The following is a 22,184-nucleotide window of genomic DNA, read 5'->3' as shown; positions in this document are numbered from 1 at the left end:
AGAATGGTGTTTTTGTTGGATGAACATTTGTGCCTCCGGAATCAGGCCACACTCATACTATTGCAATGGATAGCCTTAAAGTGTCTGAAATGCTTGAGCCTAGTGAGTCATGGTGTGCATCATCAGCTCTGAGTGAGACCACCAGAGAGGTGTCGCTGTGGACTAACATCCTCTGTCACTCACACATACATGTTTGACTCACGCTCGAGCAGCCGCACGCTGTATGTATCAGAAGGCCGTCTCGGTATTTTGTGTGTAAACAGGACATTAATAGCTTTGTTATTGTGTTGCTGCAGTGTGTGTCACAGTCTTGTATTCATCCCCGTGTCCTGTGGACCCCATGCGTTTGAGTGTAAGCGGACATAAGCGAACGTAGCAGGGGTGGCGAGGCGGCGAGGCAGGATATCCCCTCTCTGTCTTACAGGCTTCCTCTGCTCCTCTGGCACCCGTACAGAGATCCTTCCTCGCCCCGTCCTCCTCCTCCTCCTCCTCCTCTCGCTTTCCTCATTGCCTCGTTTTCTGCGTTATCATCTCACATGCTTGCATTCTTCATCCTTTCTCCTCGCTAAGCATCCAGAAGGCCTTTGTCACGGAGTCTGCTGTTCCTTGTTCTGACTCGATCGCATCTTGTATCATCAGTCACACTCGTCATTTTCTTCTCACTTCCTCTCGTCTCATCTTTAGCACAACTTTTTTTTTTTACTTCGAAACAAAAAGGCAAAACAAGAGGAACCAGGAGGGAGTGGGTGAAAGTGAGAACGCGCACCATCTGCTTTGTCGAATTGGATCCGTTCCTCTTTAAGTTAGAGGAGATCTGATACAGTCGGCAGCATCCAAAGCAGAAGTGTTTTCCTCGGCTCTCGCAGTACTTTTCCTTTCAAAGCCAGAGACCTTGTGTAACCTTGTAAACATGCATATAATGCTCCACACAGCGTCTGTGTGTGTGTGTGTGTGTGTGTGTGTGTCTACTGGCTACTTCACATGACTGCTCTGTGGAAATATAGTGCCGAATCTGTTCCTAACTGTTTAGAGATGCTAGGGCAAATATACTCATGCAAAGTACAGACACCAGCTGCCTCTTTCCACCCGTCTATCCCTCTCTCTCTTTCTATTTTCAATCCTGTCTTTCAGTCCTGTATCTCTGTCCGCCTGTCTTTCTTACCTGCACTTACCCTGAATTAAAAGTATGCGTATATGGAGCTGTTTCCTCGTCATCGTAGCAACATTTCTGCTCTAGCAACTGTGGTCAGCCACTTGCGCGCACACACACACCTCTATGACTTACTGAGTGTGTTATGAATGTGTAGGCTAATACTGAGCACTGGCACTCATCACACTGAAACTGCCAGCTTCTCTGATGTCAGGCCAGATTGCTCAGGTCAGTCAGACACCCCGCACAAACAGCATGCTGTGTGTGTGTGTGTGTGTGTGTAGAGAGAGAGGGACTTAGCAGAAGAGAGTAAGATTATATGTTTACATCAGCCATATATTAAAGTGATTAGCCTGTGGAGCCAGAGAGACGAGTACCCGAACAAACAAGTAGCTGTGTGCCGGCAACACACACCTCACCTGTGTGTGTGTGTGTACGTTCTTTCAAGAGCACTGACGCGTGTCTTCGCCCCACGTGCATCTGCGCACAACAGAGACCTGCCTTGTACGTGGTCACTCTCGTTTAACTTACCTTAATCCCTCATCAGGGAGATATAAGAGCTGACGTACAGCACCTATTAGCCTTAAATTACACCTCTTACCCCCCTACTGGCCTGCTACCGGCCCCCAGAGCCCCCCTATAACTGTCACCACACAGCTCTGGCCTCAGTGTGGCATAACCACCTCAACATTGGCCCTTTATTAAAGCGAGCTGCGTCTAATTAATGGCTTTGGCCTTTTCACAATATAACAGCCTCTGTATGTGATTCTGTCTGCTCCTGTATTACACACGCTCTCATTCAAGGCCGGATAGATGTTAGCCTGTTGGAAAGTTTAAACCTTAATGTGTGTTGTTAGCATTTTTGTGTTAAAGGAGCAATTGGCCACTGGAAAAAGCCACTGTCAGTCAAAGCTGGTGTTCTCTGTGATCGATAGAAGCAATAATATTTGAAATTGGTGCCATAGCTGTGGAGAAAGTTGTACAAACAGCTTGTGGTTTCGCCCATTCTACATTCCTACAACACCCAGCGTGCATTGCTCCCCTCCCTCTGAAAGGAACGGCCCAGCGAGAGACACTGGAGAGAAATACTACCGTTTTCCAGTCAAGGACATTGATCGCTGCAAGCAATGGCTCAGAGCGGTACAGAATCCGAAATACGACGAGAATATACCGGTGGATCGTCAGGTCGAAGCCGAAGTGTAGTTTAGCAAGCTCCGTGGCCTCCGCCAGCTGACACATTTTACGTAGTCTGGTGGAGGTTTTCCAGGGCTCCATAGCGTCCTCCAAAGGCACAGAGCGAAATAGCATTTTTTACCTACCATAATGGCATTAGCTCCCCATAATAGCATGATAGCACTGAGGTTGAAAATCAGCAAACTGGCCCTTTAAGTTTGAGACATTTTTGCTTCTATTCAAAAAGTAGCAGTTTTTATACTGAATTTGCAGTTTGAGCAAACAGGACGCAGCTTGTTTTCCTTCTGGTTGAGTGTCAACCAATTTATGCAAATGTAACGGAACATGGGCATTAGCCCAACAGCCTGCTTGTTTAATACTAACAGTTTGGGACGTGATAACATCATGGCTGCAGGCACTGCTGCTCGCATACAAGAGAAAGTGAAGTGCTCTAACGGTAATACACCCAGGGCATAAACACTGACTCCACCGGTTAAGCTACCTGTATGGGTGCATTAATACACAAAAACAGATGCAAACAGCTTAATGGATCGTTGATGAGCTATGATGGACTAAAAGTTCAGTTTATGCGCTGTCATCATGATTACCTCTAATGGAAATAAAGACGGATGAGTTTCTCTATCTCTGTTAATGCTCCTCACTTATCGGATCTTCATCCAGCTCTCTTTGTTACGAGGAACTACTCATCGATTTTGTAGGTATTCGCAGCAAAGGAAGCAGCTCACACAAAACATGATGAAGTTGGGAATCATAGTGAGAGTGAAGAAGACTCTTGAGTTAGTCCTCTTGATTAAGATGGGACCTACAGCGATGAGTTGGCGTAGTTAAACGTGCCAGAGCGAACCGACTCCCTGGATTGGAGCTTCGCCTTCTCCGAGACTGTCTCATCGATGTGACACACTCGCAGAGACGGACCCACGCGCACACACTCATACGCATGCAGGGGAGGATAGACACAAATATAGACACCGGTACTCATTCACAAACCCACACATGCACCTGGTGCTTGTTTTAAACCACTCAGGTATCGTTATAGTGGACTGTGATGAATCTATACCCTACAAATTTAACAGCATGTGCTTCTGTGTTAACTGAAACGGGGGATGGGCGACATACTGTAAGAAATGAGAATAGAGCAATGGGCATGAGTTCAGAGGTAACATGGGGCAGGTGGGAGGGGGTGTGATGATCATTTGAGGTCTGTTGGCTGCTAATTGAACCATAATTAGCGCCTGACCTCTCCCACTGTGTATTAGGGACTGATAAATGTGTGTCCTGTTCTCCTCTCCTAAGCTGATCCTGCCGTCACGGCTGTTTCCAGATAATTTGAAGCAGCTTAATCATGGGTGGGCCTCTCGTGATTAGGGCACATAAGAAAATCTGAATGTGAATGGACGAATTGAGCAGCTAATGTGATTATGAGTGATTGGATGTGCATGTGTGTGTGCAGGGGGTCTTTTATTCTGGCTGCAGTATTTGGCATCTAGGATCATTTGAATCACATGCAGCTGAAGTCAATATAAATTTCTCTCTGTCTTTCTTTTCTTTTCGTTCTTCTTCACTGGTGCGCAGCATAACACAGCATCTGCGCTGTGTGTTTGAGAGGGAGAGAGAGAGAGGGAGAGAAAGGGAGAGGATCGGCGGGTGAATCAGCCAGTGGGAGGAGAGAGAGCGAGAGACAACAAGAAAGGAGGGAAGGGTAGAAGAGGAAGAAGGAGAGGGAGGGTGAATGAGCCAGCGGGGGTTGAGTGAGCAAACCAGCGAGTGAGGGAGAGGTAGAGGGAGGAGAGAAAGAGGAGGAGGAGGCGGGGGGAGGATGTTGCTGCTGCTGCTGCTGCTGTTGCGACTGTTTCTCCTGTCAGTCGGCTGCTGCTAGCCTGGCGAGCAGGAGGGAATACAGAGCGGGAGAGAGAGGCAGCGAGGGAGACAGAGAAAGACGCTGGTCAGAGAGGCTGCTGTTTTTTTATTCTAGCAGCGCTATTGTGGTACATGGAGCCGCAGACACACTGTGAGGAAGTGGATTAAGGTGCTGGACACAGATCTGCAGATCCATGGATTGCCAGAAGTGAGTAAGGGTGACTGCCTCTGCTACTCTACTAACCCACTCGTCATTTTAAACACAGAGGTGAACCCGCTGGCTCTCACAGTGGGGAGTCTCAGCCTCAGCCTGGACCCAAAGGGGAGACAGAGAGGGAGTCAGTGTTGCCGTTTTCACACCTTTCTTTCTCCCCTTTCCTCCCTCCGTTTCTTTCTGCCTGCTTGTGTGTGTTTCAGAGTGTGTCACTGATGCTGTTGCTTGGCTCTCTGCAGGAGGGATGCTGGAGGCTAATGTGGCTAACATTAGCATGACGGCTAAGCCAAGAGAGCTGGACCTGAGGTCTGCTGCTGTCTCCTGCCAGGAAACTCCAGCCCAGGCCATGGCCTCAAGGAAGCCCTCGACCAAGCCATCCGCTCTGCCCCAGGGACCCTCACGTCCCTCCGGGTCAGAGCTCAAGGTCTACCGTCCTTCCTCTGGATCTATCCCCATCCCAGTCCCCAATCCGTCCGGGCTCCGCAAGCAGCGATCACTTACCAACCTGTCTGTGCTCACTGATGCTGAGAAGAAACTGCACCTTTATCAATCCCCGCGCTGGAATGATGATACGAGCCGGCCTGGCGCTGGCTCCATCAAGCCAGGCCAGACTAAGACAGTTCATGCTGGAGGTGGGAAACCACCACTTTCCAGGACTCTGTCCAAGTCAGAACAGTCCCTTTTCCAGGGGAAGCCCAAACCATTCTGCTCACCGTCCGTGACTTCTAACATAGGCAAACCGAGTCGAATCCCTGCCCCTGGTAAACCACGGGGACCTTACGCTGAGGTCAAGCCCATCAGCAAGGCCCCCGAGGCAGCCCAGAGTACAGACGCAGACCACGCAGACCACCCAACTAAGGCTAACTCCAATGGAGCTGGGACTAATGGGACTAACGGCAAGAAGCTAGGGGAGAAGGGGAGACCTGCAGCTCTGTCTACAGAGGAGAAGAAAGAGAAGAAGGGTGTAGAGGGAGAAGATGATAAGAGCTTTCTGAAGGTGGACCCAGAGTTAGTGGTGACGGTTTTGGGAGACCTGGAGCAGCTTCTCTTCAGCCAAATGCTCGGTGAGTCTGCTAATCTAACACACCGACATCAATTAGGACATGCTATAACTACTGTGCATCAATAAGGTAACATCAGCAACTCATCGATTCAGCTGACATCGAATCACATAAACATCCTCTCTCCTCTCCACACCCAAACCGCTCGCCCCTGCTCGCGCTTGTAGCTCCGGCATCAACAGTGAATTTTAAATGAGGCTCTATTGCAGCAGCAGAGCATAATGTCAGTGTGTTTTTTCACTACACGCCGCTGCGAGCCCTCGCTCTGTAGCTGCCAATTCCCTTTGTTTACATCACTGTAGCATTAAAATGTGCTCCATTTATATCTGCAGAATTGATGTATGTGTCTGTGAAAATGTGTGTGCGGATGTTTACTATCAGTGCGTGCTCCCGTGAAGCAGCTGAATAAGCAGTTCCAGAGGGGCTGACATTGTTTTGTTGTCGCTTCATTTGCTAGCACTGCGAGTGTTTTGTCCCACAGCCATCTGACCCACTACCACAGTGAGCTAGATATATGTTAACCTATTGAATATCACCTCCTTTTTCTCTCTGTCTCACATTCTTTTGTCTCTAACTCTACAACCCTGTAAGCGCAGTAGCGTATATTACAATTAAAGCCTGTCCTGAAACTACAGTATATATGGGGTAGCTAAGAGTGCTGATACCGCAGCCTCAGCATCTTCTGGCTCGCACCGAAAATCAGCCATTCGTTAATAAAGGCCGTGTGAGTGGGGACTCGTGGGGTGTGTGTTTTCAGTCGGTAAATAAAACGGCGGCATATTGAGTCAGGCTCCGGTCACAGTGGGCCACATATTTAGCCTTGCACCACTCCCTCACCCCCGTCCTCCCCTCTTCCCCCTCCAGCTCCATTGATCTCCGGGCCACTGACAGATGGTCACCATCCACCCCTCCGCCACCACCACCACCGCTACCCCCCTCCCTCCCCCTCTTCGCCCTGTTACTGGGGGCAACGTGTAGGAGGAGAGAGGGGAATCTGAGGGGGTGGTGGCATGGGCAGGTAGTTAGCGGAAACACGGATGTGTGTATACACACTGAATACATGAATACACACTCACACATTGTTGATGGGACACACAGTGTGTCATACGTTTCAGCTGATGTGGCTGTGTTTAAGAATGATGACAGAGTTTGTGACTAATAGGTCAAACCGGGGTCCCTAACTGCACCTAAACTCCATTATTCATGATAACACACGCGCTCCCTGCACGTCTGTGTTTTCCTCTCTCCAGCTATCATTCATTCTCTTTCCATCCCGCCCTCTCGGCAGGAGCAGATAGCATCAGAGAGCGAGGGCGATGGAGGAAGAGAACAGTGCAGCGGGTCGTTATATCTCGGCTTGATGCGAGGAAATCATTTTCCGTCCATCAAACCTCTCTCTGTCTTCTTCCTCTCTCTCCTTCATTTCCTCTGTCTCTCCTCGCACACTCGCCTCCTGCAGCACGGCCTAAAATCACAGCTTCTCTGACCTTGTGTGTGTGGATGTGGTGTGTATCTGTGTGTGACCTTGTTCCTTGTTTCACTCCTGGTTGTGATGTTGCTGGCCACACCTACGGCAGGCAGCCAGGTAGGGAGGAGGGATATGAGGATGGAAAAACAGAGAGGAAGTGAAAGTAGAGGGAGGAATCAAAACACTGGATTAAAAAATTATAAGAGCCGCTGACCTACATTTCTTACCCATCATCCCAAGTGACCAGGTGTTTGTTTGGGTCATTCAAGTCTAGCACATCCTGCCAGACACAACAGCAGGTGTAGGATAGTTCTTTCAGTATACCACACTCTTACATGTGTGTGCGTTTGTGTGTGTTAGGAAGAGGTTAATTGTAACTTGCCCTGCAGCTTGCGGCTGTGGGCTCATCTTTTATCGTATCTGCTTCCCCATTTCCGATGGGACGCGCGGCTAATTGGTTTCTGCTCCGTGCGCTCTGTCATAGGAAGATAGATTATGGCTGTTCAATGGATCATTCCCAGTGATCCACTCCTCCTCCTCCCATATACAGTCCCACCGCCTCCTCATCCGCGTCCTACATACACACAAGACGCGACATTTCATTGTATCCTGTCAGTCAAAGCTGGTGTTCTCTGTAATCGATAGAAGCAATAATATTTGAAATTGGCGCCAAAGCTGTGCAGAAAGTTGTACAAGCAGCTTGTGGTTTTGCCCATTCTTCATTCCTACAACTCCCAGGGTGCATTGCGCCCCTACCTCTGAAATGAAAGGCCCAGCGAGAGACGCTGGAGTGAAATACTACCGTTTTCCAGTCAAGGACATTGATCGCTGCAGGCAGTGTTTCAGAGCGGTACAGAATCCGAAATACGGCGAGAATATACCGGTGGATCGTGTGAAGAATGCAGTCTACATTTCAAACCTGACGATTTTGAGCGAGACATGACATCGGAGGCGGGCGTCCTAGATTGAGGAACTTGTAACCCTTGAGGAAGCAAGCTCCCATTGGAGAAGCGCACAGAGCGAAATTGCATTCTTTTTCTACCATAATGTCATAAGCTCCCCATAATAGCAAGATAGGACTGAGGTTGAAAATCGGCGAACTGACCCTTTAATATCCTGTGCATGTATCTTGAACATGTCTTGTTGCGTGACATCCAGCATCATGCACTGTGACACTGTCCTTTTGAGATTAGAGTGTATAACCCAAGACCACCAGCCATGCACTTAGAATGGATAACCGCCCACCCACACACACTCAAAGAAGCCAAGAAAAAGAAAGACGCAATCCAGGATATTTCAAGATTACGCCGTATTTTACTTTATGTTTATCTTGCGAGGTGATTTAGGATTAGTGTCAGTATTATCTGTTTATCTGTAATCGCACGTACTTGTTTTACCACTGAGTGATTAAGAGCTTTCTCTTAATTGGATCTAGAGAATTACTTGTGTGTCCACAGGCAGCAGCTTTGGACTCGCGGCCTCGCAGCATGTTTTATACTCTATCTTGTTAATACCATTAGCATCCAGGTTGGACGCAGAAGTAGAAAATGTCTGTAAATTCTGCCTATAAAATGAGTCGACCTGAAAAGGCACCTTGTAAAGCAGCTCCTGCATAGGGCTGCCAGGCTAATCTAAAGCAGTGAACCTCAGATGTGTGCCACTAATGACACCTCACGGTCCCCTTCCAGCACCCATAATGAGGTGTATGTGAGAGGGTAGGCTTGGCCCTTTCCCAGCATGGGGGCAGGCTCGGTTTAGAGGGGATCCAGAGTAAAGACAAGCAAGCATTGGGATTAGGGCCTTTCATGAAGATAGAGAAGACTCAGCCTCCATTCCACTAATCACGGATCTATCACCCTGGAAAAGGCCAGCCATCGAGACTAAAATGAATTGCAGATTAAAGCCCAGAGGACATCTGTCAGGAGGGAGATTTGGGGGAATTTTACTCCCTAAAGGCTCAGATAGAGAAAATAGATTTAGGTTAGAAGATTGGAGATGGTTTTGGTGTCGGCTCAGCTGATAGTAGAAATCGGGGCACTGTGTGACTTACATGTGACAAGCTAAATGCAACTCATTGACACATGAGTGCTTATAAAAGTAGCCCTGACTACCAGCGCGCTTGTTATTTTAGCGTGACATTGTGCTGTGTGCGCGTGGGCATGTTTGTGTGGCTGTTACTCTTGCATCCTTGTCAGCTGTCTGTGGAACAATAAACCCTACAGAGAAATCGACAAAGCCTAAAAAGACGACATACACACACACGCGGGCGAACACATACACAATCCTTTTCAAGAGAACTTAACAGCGCTGCAGGAAATAACAACAAAGCGCTGCAGCTTTAAATGTCCAAAGCTCACACACACACACACACACACACACTGAATGTGTGTCACAGATATCTACTCCTGTCTATATCCGCTGCATTCATCCTTTTTGGCTGTGACGGGGTATTTTTCATGCTCAGGCCCTCCTTTGTGAAGGCAGTGCTGAGTCTCTAATGTGATGCGGGTGCGGCCGGTTCCACCCCGGGCTCCGCTGATTGAAGGATTCGGGGCGGGCGTCCTCCCGATCGAGGAGGTGGTGACAAGCCGAATAAACACAAACGCCCAAGGAAAGTGAGGAATAAAGCATCCCAACGCTTCTCCCCCTCTCTCTCTCCCTCTATTCCTCCTGCTATCTTTCAACTCTGATGCGAGTTGACGGGTAGCAGTGTTCTGTCACCAGTCAGACAGCAGGGAGGATATTTCTGGTACAAGTGTTTCAGGAGGAGGACAGAGGACGTCTTTTCAGTGTGACAGAGATTCATAGACAGGAAGCATGTCCGTGCACATGCATGCTGCATGAATATGCATTTTTTCCCTCCATTGTTGTGTGTGTGTGTGTTTCCAATGATGTGTGGTCAGTCTCTAAGGACTTCATGCAGGAGCCATTGCATTAGTGCTGTCTGCTTCCTGCCATCCTCTTAAATCATATTAGTACTCTCTGCACTGTTTTGTCTCATCAGCTCTTATGCAACACACAAACACAGATGCTGTTAGCAATAAAAACAAGAAGTTATTACACTGTTCTATCATTTAGATGTTATTTCTGTAGCCATCAGTGTGACAGCTGCAGGGCTGTATTTTTACATGTTTTTATTGATGTTTGAAAGATTTAAGTGCTTATTGATGATACTGGAGCACTCACGCTTATCTGCAATGAGTGCCACGGGAAAAAGGCCCTTAAAATGATACTGAGTAAAGCATCCCTGCAGAAGCTTAGCTTACATCTCATGATGATATAAAGACAAATGAGGGAACATTGGTACAGACCACAGCGCCCCCTCTGAAAATGCATTCATTCTCATGTAGATAACGTTACATTTATGGGTCATTTATTATCCTTATCTTAACCAGGTAATAACAGAGACATGGCGTATGCACGCTTCAAACAAAGTGAAACAAAATGCAGTCTATATATGATGATACACTTAATCCCTGTGTGTTTTGTTTTCTCCGTCAGAGGGAAAGACAGAAGCAGAGTAATGTAGGCCATCTTTTGAAGAGGAATGCTTATTGTTCATCTATTTCTGTTCTATTTGTGTTTTCCTGTTATGAAAGGTCTCAGATAAAAGGTGTCATTGTTAGTGAGGCAGCTGTCTGCTCGTGGTAGCTGCAGATTTTAGTAACCAAAAGTGCATCTGACCGAGTCTTATGACAGTGTGGTGGTTAGCTTGCGCCCCTGGCAATGCTAAAGCAGAGCTTGTGGTTTTGGTTGAACGCACAACAATTGACAAACAGAGGCGTTACCTGGAAACAGACATCCTGTGATCGTATTTGTTGCACTACAAATACTCAGCATGTTTCCTCACAAACAGCATGGTTCACCTTTTTAATGGCTCCATCTTTTTTATATTTGTACTTTTATCAACCAAGTCACATAAACACACAAATCTGGTTCAACAAAAAAAAAGATTTGATTACTGTCAAATAAAACACACATGGAAGTTGAAATGTTGCTGAGCACAGTCCAGCTGCAATTCTGCCGACTAAACCAATATCAGTGGATGAATGAAAAGAGAAAACCTGCAGCCCCATATGTCCTGTAATGAAACAAAGCAGGCAGAGAGTGGAGGACTGACATGCAGCAACTGATCTGCAGTGCGTCGAGGAATGTAGCCTCTGTACATTGGGCGCCTACTCTACCAACTGAGCTAAACCTGCGCCCCATAAAAGATGTCATCTCGAAGCTCTCAGTTTTTGGCGGCACCTATGCCGATAAACAGTAATTGCAGGAGCACACTTCCCAGATATCCAGACAGTGTCACACGTGTAACGTCCACGGTCGGCTCCGGTTGTAACTCTTGATTTTCCTCGCTGACGGTCGCTTTTCTTTTTAGACTGTTTTCCTTCATCTGAGCGTCGAGTTTGTTTCTTTTTCTTTGGATATATTTTTGAAGTTGTATCTGTAGTCATCGATCTTTTCTTTGTTTGTTCAGCCATAGTAGATTACTGTTTACTCGCAACACTTGCAGAGACTGGAAAAGCAGCCGCTTAGCTCCGCCTACCCTCTCTGACAGAGCAACCACTGCTGGGTGATGGAAAACGCGTCACTAACTGGGCATATCTGTTGGACTGTTGGCTGGTTAAAATAAGCCGCTTAAAGCCTTCACCTCTGCTTTTATTCATCCTTTTTTCCTGACAGTTTACAAACAAAAAGTAGATTTAAGTTGAGATTCTTGCTTCCCTGCTGTCATCAGTTTCCTACCACCTCACCCATCACTTTATCGACGGTGCACACACACAGCTCAGACTGTCTGTGTGACATGTGAGAGCCGAGCTGCAGCTGGCTTTAAGCACATCGTAAAATACAGTTCCACAGGAAACAACCCTCTTGAACAAAAATACACCCAAACGTTGCCACACATTATGGGCTGCCTTGGCTCGTTGCTGGGTTTATTTAGCGCGTGTGTGGCTGTGTGTGTGTGCGACTCAGTCAGTATTTAGATCAGTTAGATTTGAGGACAAACTTCTGAGGCATGCACAGGAAGCACAAGAGATATAGCATATTTTATGATACCGCACACAAAAACATCTAGTTTAGTGTATTCAGATGATATTTTTTGTACTGTTCATGTGTGATGTGTTCCTGTCTTTATCTCTTTACGCTTAAAGCACCTCACACAGGTTTAATCTCCTCCTGTGCGGCTCGACTCGGAGGAAAACACACCTACACACACTCTTGTGCTTTGAAGCCAAATCAGGAGGGTTAGAGGAGTCATGTTATTGTGGCGCTACCTCAGCGAGGCATCAAGCTCCTTTTCTAAGAAAGTAGATCATTAAAAGCCTCCTCATCTTCCCTCTAAGCAGACAGCACTCTGACTTCTAAACAGATAGGGCTGTGGTTAAGGAGATATGGAGAACATGTTTAATTGTGTGTGTTTGAGTTTGGGTCGACGTTCAGAGCCGGGCTTTGCGGGTGTGGAGATCTGGCCTGAGAGGATAAGAGAGAGACGTTTGAGGTTTGACCTCTGTATTAAATGCTGCACGGAGGATCCTGGATCTGTTTTCTTTGTCAGCATGTTTCGAGGACAGTCAGTGTGTTGCTCATCCTCTCGGTCTCAGCTCTTGCTTTAGGGATCCAAATATTAAATGGATTTCAACACAGTCATGACATCTGCCCTAAACCCCCATTTGCTGTCTCTTATTATCTTCTCTTTCTCACACATGAGCAATGCCACTTTTATCCTCCTATTTTATCCCCCTAATGCTGTAGCATTTGTTGCATTCGACCCACAACTTCTTAAAAATGGGGTACACAGATGCAACATAGCGTGCTGACATGCTCATGCACCATTCATGTCTTATATCAGATATAATCTTCAAGGCCTCTAATATCCTGTTGCGACATCCTAGTGAAGCGGATGAACTTTGGTGCACGTGTTTGTGTGTGTGTGTGTGCAAGTGCGTGGATGCACATTTGGGTGCCGTAGCGTGCGTTCGTCCGCCTGGTCCAGATGTGCAGGAATGGGCTGAATGTTGTAATGCTTCCTGTTTTGCAAACTGTCTGAGGTCAGCAGAGGGCTGTGATGCTCGACTGAGTGAAGACAGGAGACAGAAAGTATACATATAACTATCCATGCTCACTGTGACAGGTGTAGATCTGGATAATTAGATGCTCTACCTTTGTCTGCGCTGATGAAACACTCTAAACAAAAACCACTGAGGTTTACTAGCATCCTGTTTGTGTGAGCGTTTGTCACTAGTCAGGAATGCTATAATGATTGTCTTTAGAGGTGTGTGACTGTTATAAAGATTCAGCAGCACTGACGCTCAACCTCACACATGCATCATGTGATAAGCGTACTGTAGCCCGAGGAGGGATACTGTGACACTAACATATGTGCACACACGTGAAGAGGACAGGGACGGATGAACTCCGGAGGGAAGAAAGGAAAGAATAGAAACAGAGGCCATTACTCACACCTTCATTCATATTCTGCTCTTGCTGTAAAGACACATTCATGTGGGGGCAGATGCATGAACACACATCAGAGAAGGATGTGATGCTCTCGTACAAACACACACACACAACTGCTACTACTCCTGCAAGGACAGAGCCATTAGTGTGTCTGTGGGGAGTTATTATTTTCTTTCAAATGGAGAGTCAAGCGCCCCAAGAGACGACCAAGTGGACATCCGTGAAGCATACTTTCTACTTCCTCTACTCTTAAGGGAAGAGGCCACTAATATTTTATATTTTTAATATGCTCAAGAAAAGATCATGTCCAAAAAAGGACTTCTATTGCACAGAAAATGCCTGATAGAGCTTATTTCTCTGTGCCACAGATGTCTGTTGTTGACCAAAGACTATTAAAAACACATAAAATGAGTCACACTGTTGCACTGGGAAATGTTCCTTTTATTATGGACTAACTTAGTCACACTTCTTCTTCAGATTCAAGCCAATATATGATGCTGAAAATACTCATGGACGCTCTAAATATATCAAGAATGTGAATCTGCAGCTTATCTTTATTCACAGATTCTACATAAAAATATAGAATCTGTAGGGATGTGGATTTTTAGTACGGCAAGTGTTCTGGTTGTAGTCCACTTGTAGTCGCATGCAAGAAAAAACAGTTTGTGTGCAGAGCAAAAGTAGGCGGAACGTAATCTGCCGTGACAGTTATTATCCCATCTGCCTTCTCGAGGACAGATCTGACAAAGCTTCATTTTTGTTTTTTGCTAATCTGCATCATGATGTTGTAAATTCGGCAAAGGTAAGACCTGTTAATTAAAGTAAATCACGAGAAAGCTGTTTCTTTTTCTGGTTCATACCGCAGTAGTTAGCCAGAGTGAAGCTGCTGTGTAACTTACTATTCACAGTGAAACTTAGACTCACCACAAACACGAACATGCGCTCCTCCGGGGCATTTAATGAACCATGAAATTACACGTTTATTTATCTTACATCTGGAGAGGCAAGTTATGCTTCACTTTTGATCTAAACACACGGTCGCTTCTCTAGTGGCTAACTGGACTGTAAACAATGCAGCGCAGGGAAAAGGAATCTTGGCTGGAAGTCGTTTAGCACCAACTGTTTGCTAAACCGGACACACCCGACATGTTCGCCGTTGTCCCCAGAGGCTATATCGTCGTCAGACTAAAGCCGGTTCTGAGATTGATCCGCAGCTGAAAATAGTCCCAAACAAACCATTCACTCCTGAGATTAGGAATTTATGGCTATTTAAAATTTCCACAATCTATATGTGACAAAAAATATAAAATTTGTTAGTATTATAAGAAGCATTTCTAGACGTTCATATGTCTCCGTTTGACATGAGTTCAGTCTTGAGCAGTCAACATCTGCCTAGGCTTTGTTGTCCAAAGACTTCAAACACACGCTCCGTAACATTTGTGCTAATTCAAAGGCCAGCAGTTCTGTTTAACTGCCTGTGACTTGACCACACACACGATAGAGAAAGGGAGAGTGCATCTCTTTACAGCCATTGTATATTGATGTTGTCCTGTCTACCATCTGTACTCTTATTGTGGTGTACGAGGCAGAATATGCCAAACTTCACACCTCTTATTTCTTATTTATTTAGCTTCTTTTAACTTTCTGTCTCTTACTTTTGTCTGACTTGCATTAGGATGCAGAGGTCGTCCTGCACATGCCGTACATGCATGCACTTACAAAAACACTCCCACTCCAACTTGCTGACTCTCATTTCAAGAGTCTGAGTGGGCCATTATGAGAGGCTCCTCTGCTAGTTTCACGGCCTCTTCAGAGCTGGAGTGTGTGATCAAAAGTGCATTGAGATGTGCCAGGTGGAGCGCACTGTCCCAAACGCACACACACACACACACGCATGCGCTCGGTTTTAAGTAGATCCCTGTAATTCATCTGCACCCCTGGGGAGCTGCCGGGGCTGACGGGGATATTTGCATCCCTAATTCCCCCATCACTGTCACCCATACACCCCCTCCCCATGCCAGCTGGGACCCGCCAGGACAAGTGCAGACGCAGGACAGGAAGTCTTTTACAAACTCACACGCACACACACATACACACATGCACAATCACGCAGACCGTATCTAATCAATTTGACGCTGATGTTAAACAAAGCTCGCGTTTAAGGTAATTAAAAACGCTCAATTAAAGCCAGCGTGAGTGTCTGAGTGCCGGAGTGTGTGTCAGACTTTGTATTTGTTTGCATATTTTAAGGATTCTTTTGTTCCCTGTAAACCTTTGTTTGAACAGGATACAAAAATTGAACATTTAAAAGCTGAAAAGTGGCTCTTGAAAGCTTGAATTTCCATACCGTGCATCACTGTCTTTCATGTGAGCTTCTCCTGCAGAGCCAAGTAGATCTATTTCTGTATACTCATATATTTTTAATAAAACATTTGCACTGTGTGATCGCGTGGGAGCAGCAGAAGGTCGGATCACTATGATTCCATCATCTCTCCGCCGATCGGCCTGTCCCCGGGGCGGCCTAATCAATTGTCCGTGTGGCCATTCTCTTCAGGAGAAATCAATCCAGCTTTATAAATCAGGTCTGGTGTGCCGTAAGTGTTTCTCTGTGTGTAACCGCCGTGCATATACACGAGTGTATGTGTGGGCACAGTTTTCAGTCTGCAGCTGTTGTTGAGATTGACACCTCTGGCAGCTCATGATTTGCCTCCTTAGTCAATCGAGTGGCCTCCCCCTGCACCTCCTCACTAACCAGCTGGACTGACCCATAGTGGGGGTGGTTGTGATTTGGGTGTATGTGGGGGTTGTGTGTTTATAGCGTCATACATGTTAGTGCATTTCTCCAGTATATGACATATGTTGCTCTGAGGGATCAGTATGTGTCTGTTTTGTTAAGCTTGAATTATTTTGATTACGCAAGAAGACAAAGTGTCCACAGCTGTGCTAGCATCTCGGTGCGGCTCAGCTGGGCTAGCAGCATGCTAACATGGTTTCACAGTGACAATGCTAACTATGCTATCTTTAAAAAATCTGGTGGAAACATGCTAAGGTGAGCACAAACCCTACAGTGTGTTTTTTAGACAACAAAGACTCAACAAAAGTTGTTTTTGTCCATCTTACCCGGTACCTTTGGTTATAGTAAATCTCTTGCTGTGCTCATGTGGGAGCCAGCTGGCCGCTTCTAATGGTCTATTGAACTGAACCCATATCTCACTGCTATAACTCTTTTATCACCATGACCCCCATCACACATAAATACAGACCAGAGGGTCACGAGGGTTAAGGTCGTGTCATGCAGGTTCGGTCGCCTGATTAGCTTACTGTCTTTGTGAGATTAGCTCTGATCAGATTTTATTATGTGAGCATGCAACCGGGAATGTAGCACAACAATGGGAACAGAACGCCCTGTGTTTTAAATTCAAACAATATATTGAAATCATGAGGCGCTGGTTAAGCCCAGTGGGTAGAGCAGGTGCCCCATATGCAGAGGCTACGGTCGTCGATGCAGCGGCCGCGGGTTCGACTCGTGCCCTCGGCTTCCTGCTGCGTATCAACCCCCACTCTGTTCTCCCCATATTTCCTGTCTCTCTTCAGCTGTCCTTTAACTAAGGGCAAATATATATATATATACATGTATATTGAAATCATGAAAACAGGGTGTCTGTATGACTAGACGTTTGAGCCTCTGTTTGATGGCATCCAGTTTTCCAATCCCCTGGAGGAGCTGTCTGAATATGCACAAACACAAACACACAAACGTTAGCGGTGGCCCAGCATAAATCTATCAAGCCCAATCTGAGCAGATTACATCATATTAGGAAGGGGTGAGACAAATGCCAACATGTCCCCTGGTGGGTTTTAAATTAGAAAGGCTTTTGATTTTTTTTTCCTCTGTGGAGAGAGCGAGGGGGGCAAAAGGGGCACAGTGCATTGAGCGGGCATTGTGGCTTAGAGGAGGGAAAGAGGGATCCATCCAGGCAGACTGAGAAAAGAGGGTGAGACCTCTGTGGTCTGAAAGGTCTGCTCTGTTGTTTTGATGTCTGACTGCCATCATATTTCATTTAGTTTGCTTCACTGCCATCTGGAAAAACAAGATGTTCAAACTCTGCCACTATTACTTCTGTCATGTCTTGTCCTTGTGGGACTTTTTATTATAATTTTGGCCTCTTCCACTTCTGTTTGAGGCTATGAATAAGTGAACATTACATGTTTACCTGTAGTGCAAATGATTATCAGTCCAGGTGGTTCATTTAGACGAAAAAATGATCCTCATTAATTAACTCATATTAGCTATTTTTGTCCTTTATTTGTTTTTATTAACCCCATGTGTATTTGTAAGTATATATAGTTGTAATGTCTTTGAAAAGGTAGTAAGTGTATTTGTTGTCCACTTCTTCTGTATCTCTAAAAATATCCCTTCATGTCTGTGTGCATCCATGTGTGTCTGCCCCCCTGCAGACCCGGAGTCCCAGAGGAAGAGGACCGTGCAAAATGTCCTGGACCTTCGACAGAATCTGGAGGAAACCATGACCAGCCTGAGAGGGGTGCAGCTCAGCCACAGGTCAGTCACTCGCACACATTGAAAACTGCATAGAAACAAAAAGACCAACAGAAAAAGGAGGTATTGTTAGAGCTAAACAGAACAGTTGTCGAGATGGGCAGCTTCTTATTGACATTGCAAACAGTGTTTCGGGGTGTGGTGGCTAACTGCCTGTGGGCTCTCAGATCAATATCAGTATTCCTGATAGACCAGCAGCCATTAGTCTGTCATTCTCCGCCTGTTCTGCTCTCCCTCCGCGCTGGTTAATACGGAACTGAAGCAGGATTAGCTCAAAGCTGACTTCAAAGCCGACCCTGTCGATGCACACTCACGACTCATATCCATACGCACAACAAGACGTGCAATAATGCTATGATTGAGTGCATGTGAGCGTCTGTGTGTCCTTTTCAGTTCCCCTGCTTCCTGTCTGTCGTTGATTGCTTTCAGTAAGTCTTCAGGTTTTGTCCTTGAGAGCTTCCCCTCCGTCCGTCTCCTGCCATGCATCCTCTCTCAGTCCCTCTGTGGGAGCTCCCTACATGAAGAGCAACTCAGCAGATGGTTACCTGCTGGAATACATTTTCTTTGCCATTCATACTTTAACTGTACCGCAATAACCTTGAATCATTCCCCCCGCTGTCCCCAAAGACATAATCTGCGATGAGTCCTGCGGCTTGTGCTGGGGAACTTTCCTGTGCAAACATGATGTTATACTTCCTTAGAAAAAGGAGCGTTTAGAGGGTGAAATTGGCGTGTATTCAACAAATGGATCGGTGAGCAAGCAAGTAGTTTTGTTTGCACATGTTTCCCCTGATGTATCCTGTATGCATAACAAGCAGAACGCCTGTGAAAATCCATCCTAATAAGATGTGTCGCTCCCTCTCTCTCATCCTCTCTCTCCTCGTCTCTCCTGCCTGTTTTACGTTAGCGGTTTAGCATTTCATGTGAAAATGCCTCCATTCATGGTTTTTGTGGGGATGATTCTGTATCCTGCAGACAAGATTAATGTTAATGTAGCAGGCACTGACACACAGTTTGAGAGCCGGTAACTTTGAATATGCTAATGCTCGTCATTCTCATCCCAGACACTAAGCAGTGATGTGCTGCGCTGCTTTAGCACGGGGGAACGTTTGATGTGATGTGACGTACGGGATGCTAATTCTTGTAGGCTCAAAAGGAAAGTGCTCGGAGGAAAATGAAGGCAGTTTTAAAAACATAAAGACACACAGGCATTACATACACATGTGCGCATATGTTGGATGACATACTGCAAACACAAACACCCTAAGCCCCTGAAAATAGTAATACAGCTTTATTCAGTGATCTGAGCGAGGAGGCTGCAGGTTGGAGGAAGTTCTTTGAGAAAAATAAGAAAATGAAAGACAGACATTCACTTCCTGTCTGTTCAAACTGTTCCCCTTAAGTGGAGTTTTTCAAACTGAAATGTATCCTGTGTTTCTTACCATAGCTGCGTGGAGGGTACCATGTGCTACGACAGCGATGAAGCTGCTGCTTTCTCAATTTCCAGTCTATCAAACCGTTCCTCTCCTTTGTCATGGCGCCACGGTCAAGCCAGCCCCCGTCTGCAGGCCGGTGACGCTCCGTCCACAGGGAACACGCAGTCTGAAGTTCCCATCCGGATTAGCCACTCTTCTCGAATCCACCTCATCGAAGCCCTGGACGAATCAGATCCGGCCCTCCTCAAGGGAGATTACCTCAGCACCAGCAACCTCGGCGGGAAGAGCCCAGTGGAGGATGATGAGGACGATGATGATATCGATGATCTGGGGAATGGGTACGTGTTTTTGGTTTTATGTTTTGGTTTTTATGACATCATGACACTGCAGGAAGCAGTACACTTGTGTCTCATTAGTGATCGTAACATTACTTGAGAGGTGAATCCTGCCACCTGCCAACAGTTACGACCCCACAGCTGCAGCCCGGCCTGTGGCTAGCGGTTTAGCATCACAACAAAGCCTTGATCAGCCTCTAATAGCGTCTGCCATGACACTGGCAGCTGTAGCCCCCCTGGTGCAGCTGGCTCTGCCGGAGTCAGAGAACAGCCCTCTGGCAGAGGCCGTGGATGATGTCACAATCGTGTAGCCCCCTCGCAGAGATCATCCTGTCAAATTCAGCTGCGCGCCCGCCGGCTTTGCCAGCAGCCGTCCATGTGGAGGACCCCTTGCAGCGCTGGCTCACAGGAGCCCCCTGGCAGAGCTCGAATGCAGATACTTTGGAAAAGTGGTGACTCGTTCTGCGTCGCCAAGGTGGCTCAGACAAAGCTGTGAAGGTTGGAGAGAGTGTTGTTTTAAGCTTGGCATGGATTCCTTGGATGACAAAGATTGGAGCTGAGATCAAATCAGGGAAACAAAACGAGAACTTTCTCTGCTTTGTGTATCGGAGTTTGCTGTGTTGTGTAGCGGTTTGTTTTATCTTCTAAGGTGTTGTGTCTCAAATCACATATACACACCTGTCTTTGCAGCACGGCCGAGGCTGTGGCATCAATGACTGAGCACTTAACAGGAAGAGAGTCTCTAACCTAGATTGGTCGTCTGCTTTAAAATGGATTAGAGATGAATAATCCCATTCACATTACAAATAGAGATATGAATGTGTTTGGGTGTCTGTCTGGGTCTTATTGCTGAAAATAACAGGATGACCCAAAAATATTGTGACTTTTTGAACAACGTTTCTCTTTGTAAAAAGAATCAGTCGTGTCAGGAGAGAGAGCACGCTGGATGCTGCGGTTAGCGTTCAAATTGGTATGTAATTCCCTGTGTCTCCATCAGTCTGTCTCAGGAAGTAAACGCACCACCCCGTGACTTCATGAATTAATTGATTAAGTTTCACTAACAGCAGACATTGAGTTTAGAGGCTGTATTCAAAAGTGACTTAATTTCTGTTCCTGGAATTCCTCGATTAGTTTTGTAGAACTTTGCAGCCTTTGTCCCAGTAGGAGGAGTTCTGACAACTTTCAGTCGCACACACAGCATCATGTGCCAGTGACCGACTCTAAGCACAGCGAAAGAAAACACATTATCTCATTGTAAACTCTGACAGCGTTTGTGTGTGTGAAGCTGCTGAGTTCGGCCAACTCAAAAAACAAACTCCTCTGCTGAACACAGCTTGACGTCTCCACGGTAACCGCAAAAATGCACCCCCATCACCAGGAAGTCAATTGCAACAGTTCAGTTTCCTGTAGCGTTAATGTGTGTCTGGTCATGGCTTCAAATTAGCGGTTGTACAGGTTTATATAGAGCTTTGTGAGAGAAAGAATCACACAAGGTAACATTAGTTGAGACAGACAGACAGACAGACAGACAGACAGACAGACGGTAAAAAGGAACTGTTTTATCTATTTTTACCAAATTGAGTTAAAGAAGATATTAAAGTAATCATAGAACATGGAACCGGTAGGGCCAGCCCAACCAACTTTTGAATATAAGACATGTAAAATAAAAAACACGTCACACTGCTCGACAAATTTAGCACACAAATTTGGCGCTGATGTGATTTTTCTCCCACTGAACACCTGTCAAGAACCCTACAGGATGCACAGAAAGCCGTGGACTTTACACGAAGCTTTATTCAACAAAAGAGGTGCGATCATGCCTTCGAGGAGTTCTACAAGAAAGTGGTAGCTGACTCCTAAGACCTCACGGATGTCCCTGCGTTGCCTAGGCAACAGAAATGCCATGCAAAGTTGGATGCTGGAGAGCCCGCACACACATTCCCGAGCCTGGCGGATTATTACAGGAAACTGTATTTTGAACTTCTGTATCTGCTTGAGTTGTGTCGTGTTTTTGCTTTTTTGGCTGACCACCAGCGTCAGCCCTGCACACGGGTCTGACTGAGTGAGAGCCGTAGAGAGAGAGTTGCGAAATCGCAATGGTGGATCATGGAGCATATTAGACCTCCACTGACGCGACTCTCTGTCTATACGGCTCTGGATACTTTGTTCGGGGAGTTGGCGGGGCTGCTCCTCCGCTGCTCGTCCGCTGTCCTCACCTACATCCGCAGCGCGCACCTGCTTTCAAACACGTCACCATCGGCCTCATAAGGACAGTCCTTGTAAAAATAAAAATTGCCCACAAAAGCGCACATTGACCTGAAGCGGTCAGCCACATACTAGGTTTTGACCAAGTCTTGTTTAGGTGGGGTTTGAGGGGGTGATTTATAATCTTTAAAGTTGCCCTTGGCGAAGGTTTAGGCAAGAGCTGGAATATTGTGAACATTTGTACAAT

The 22,184-nt window shown here is 46.3% G+C and overlaps 1 protein-coding gene across 1 annotated transcript in view; it reads left to right on the top strand.

The window, feature by feature from the left end:
- The window catches only part of nav1a (neuron navigator 1a), a 75,112-nt gene that overhangs the window by 7,250 nt on the left and 45,678 nt on the right, over positions 1 to 22,184 (top strand). The window contains exons 2-4 of the mRNA XM_069660555.1: positions 4,655 to 5,479; positions 17,862 to 17,964; positions 19,409 to 19,735. Coding sequence (XP_069516656.1) covers positions 4,660 to 5,479; positions 17,862 to 17,964; positions 19,409 to 19,735 — 1,250 coding nt within the window. The 5' untranslated portion in view covers positions 4,655 to 4,659. The remainder of the gene's footprint in view (positions 1 to 4,654; positions 5,480 to 17,861; positions 17,965 to 19,408; positions 19,736 to 22,184) is intronic.

This window comes from Semicossyphus pulcher, unplaced genomic scaffold (genome assembly GCF_022749685.1).
Source record: "Semicossyphus pulcher isolate SPU_LCO1_2020_fin unplaced genomic scaffold, fSemPul1.0.p SCAF_13, whole genome shotgun sequence".
Lineage (NCBI taxonomy): Eukaryota > Metazoa > Chordata > Actinopteri > Labriformes > Labridae > Semicossyphus > Semicossyphus pulcher.
The sequence above is the reverse complement of the archived record's forward strand: the minus strand, read 5'-3'. Positions and strand labels throughout refer to the sequence as shown.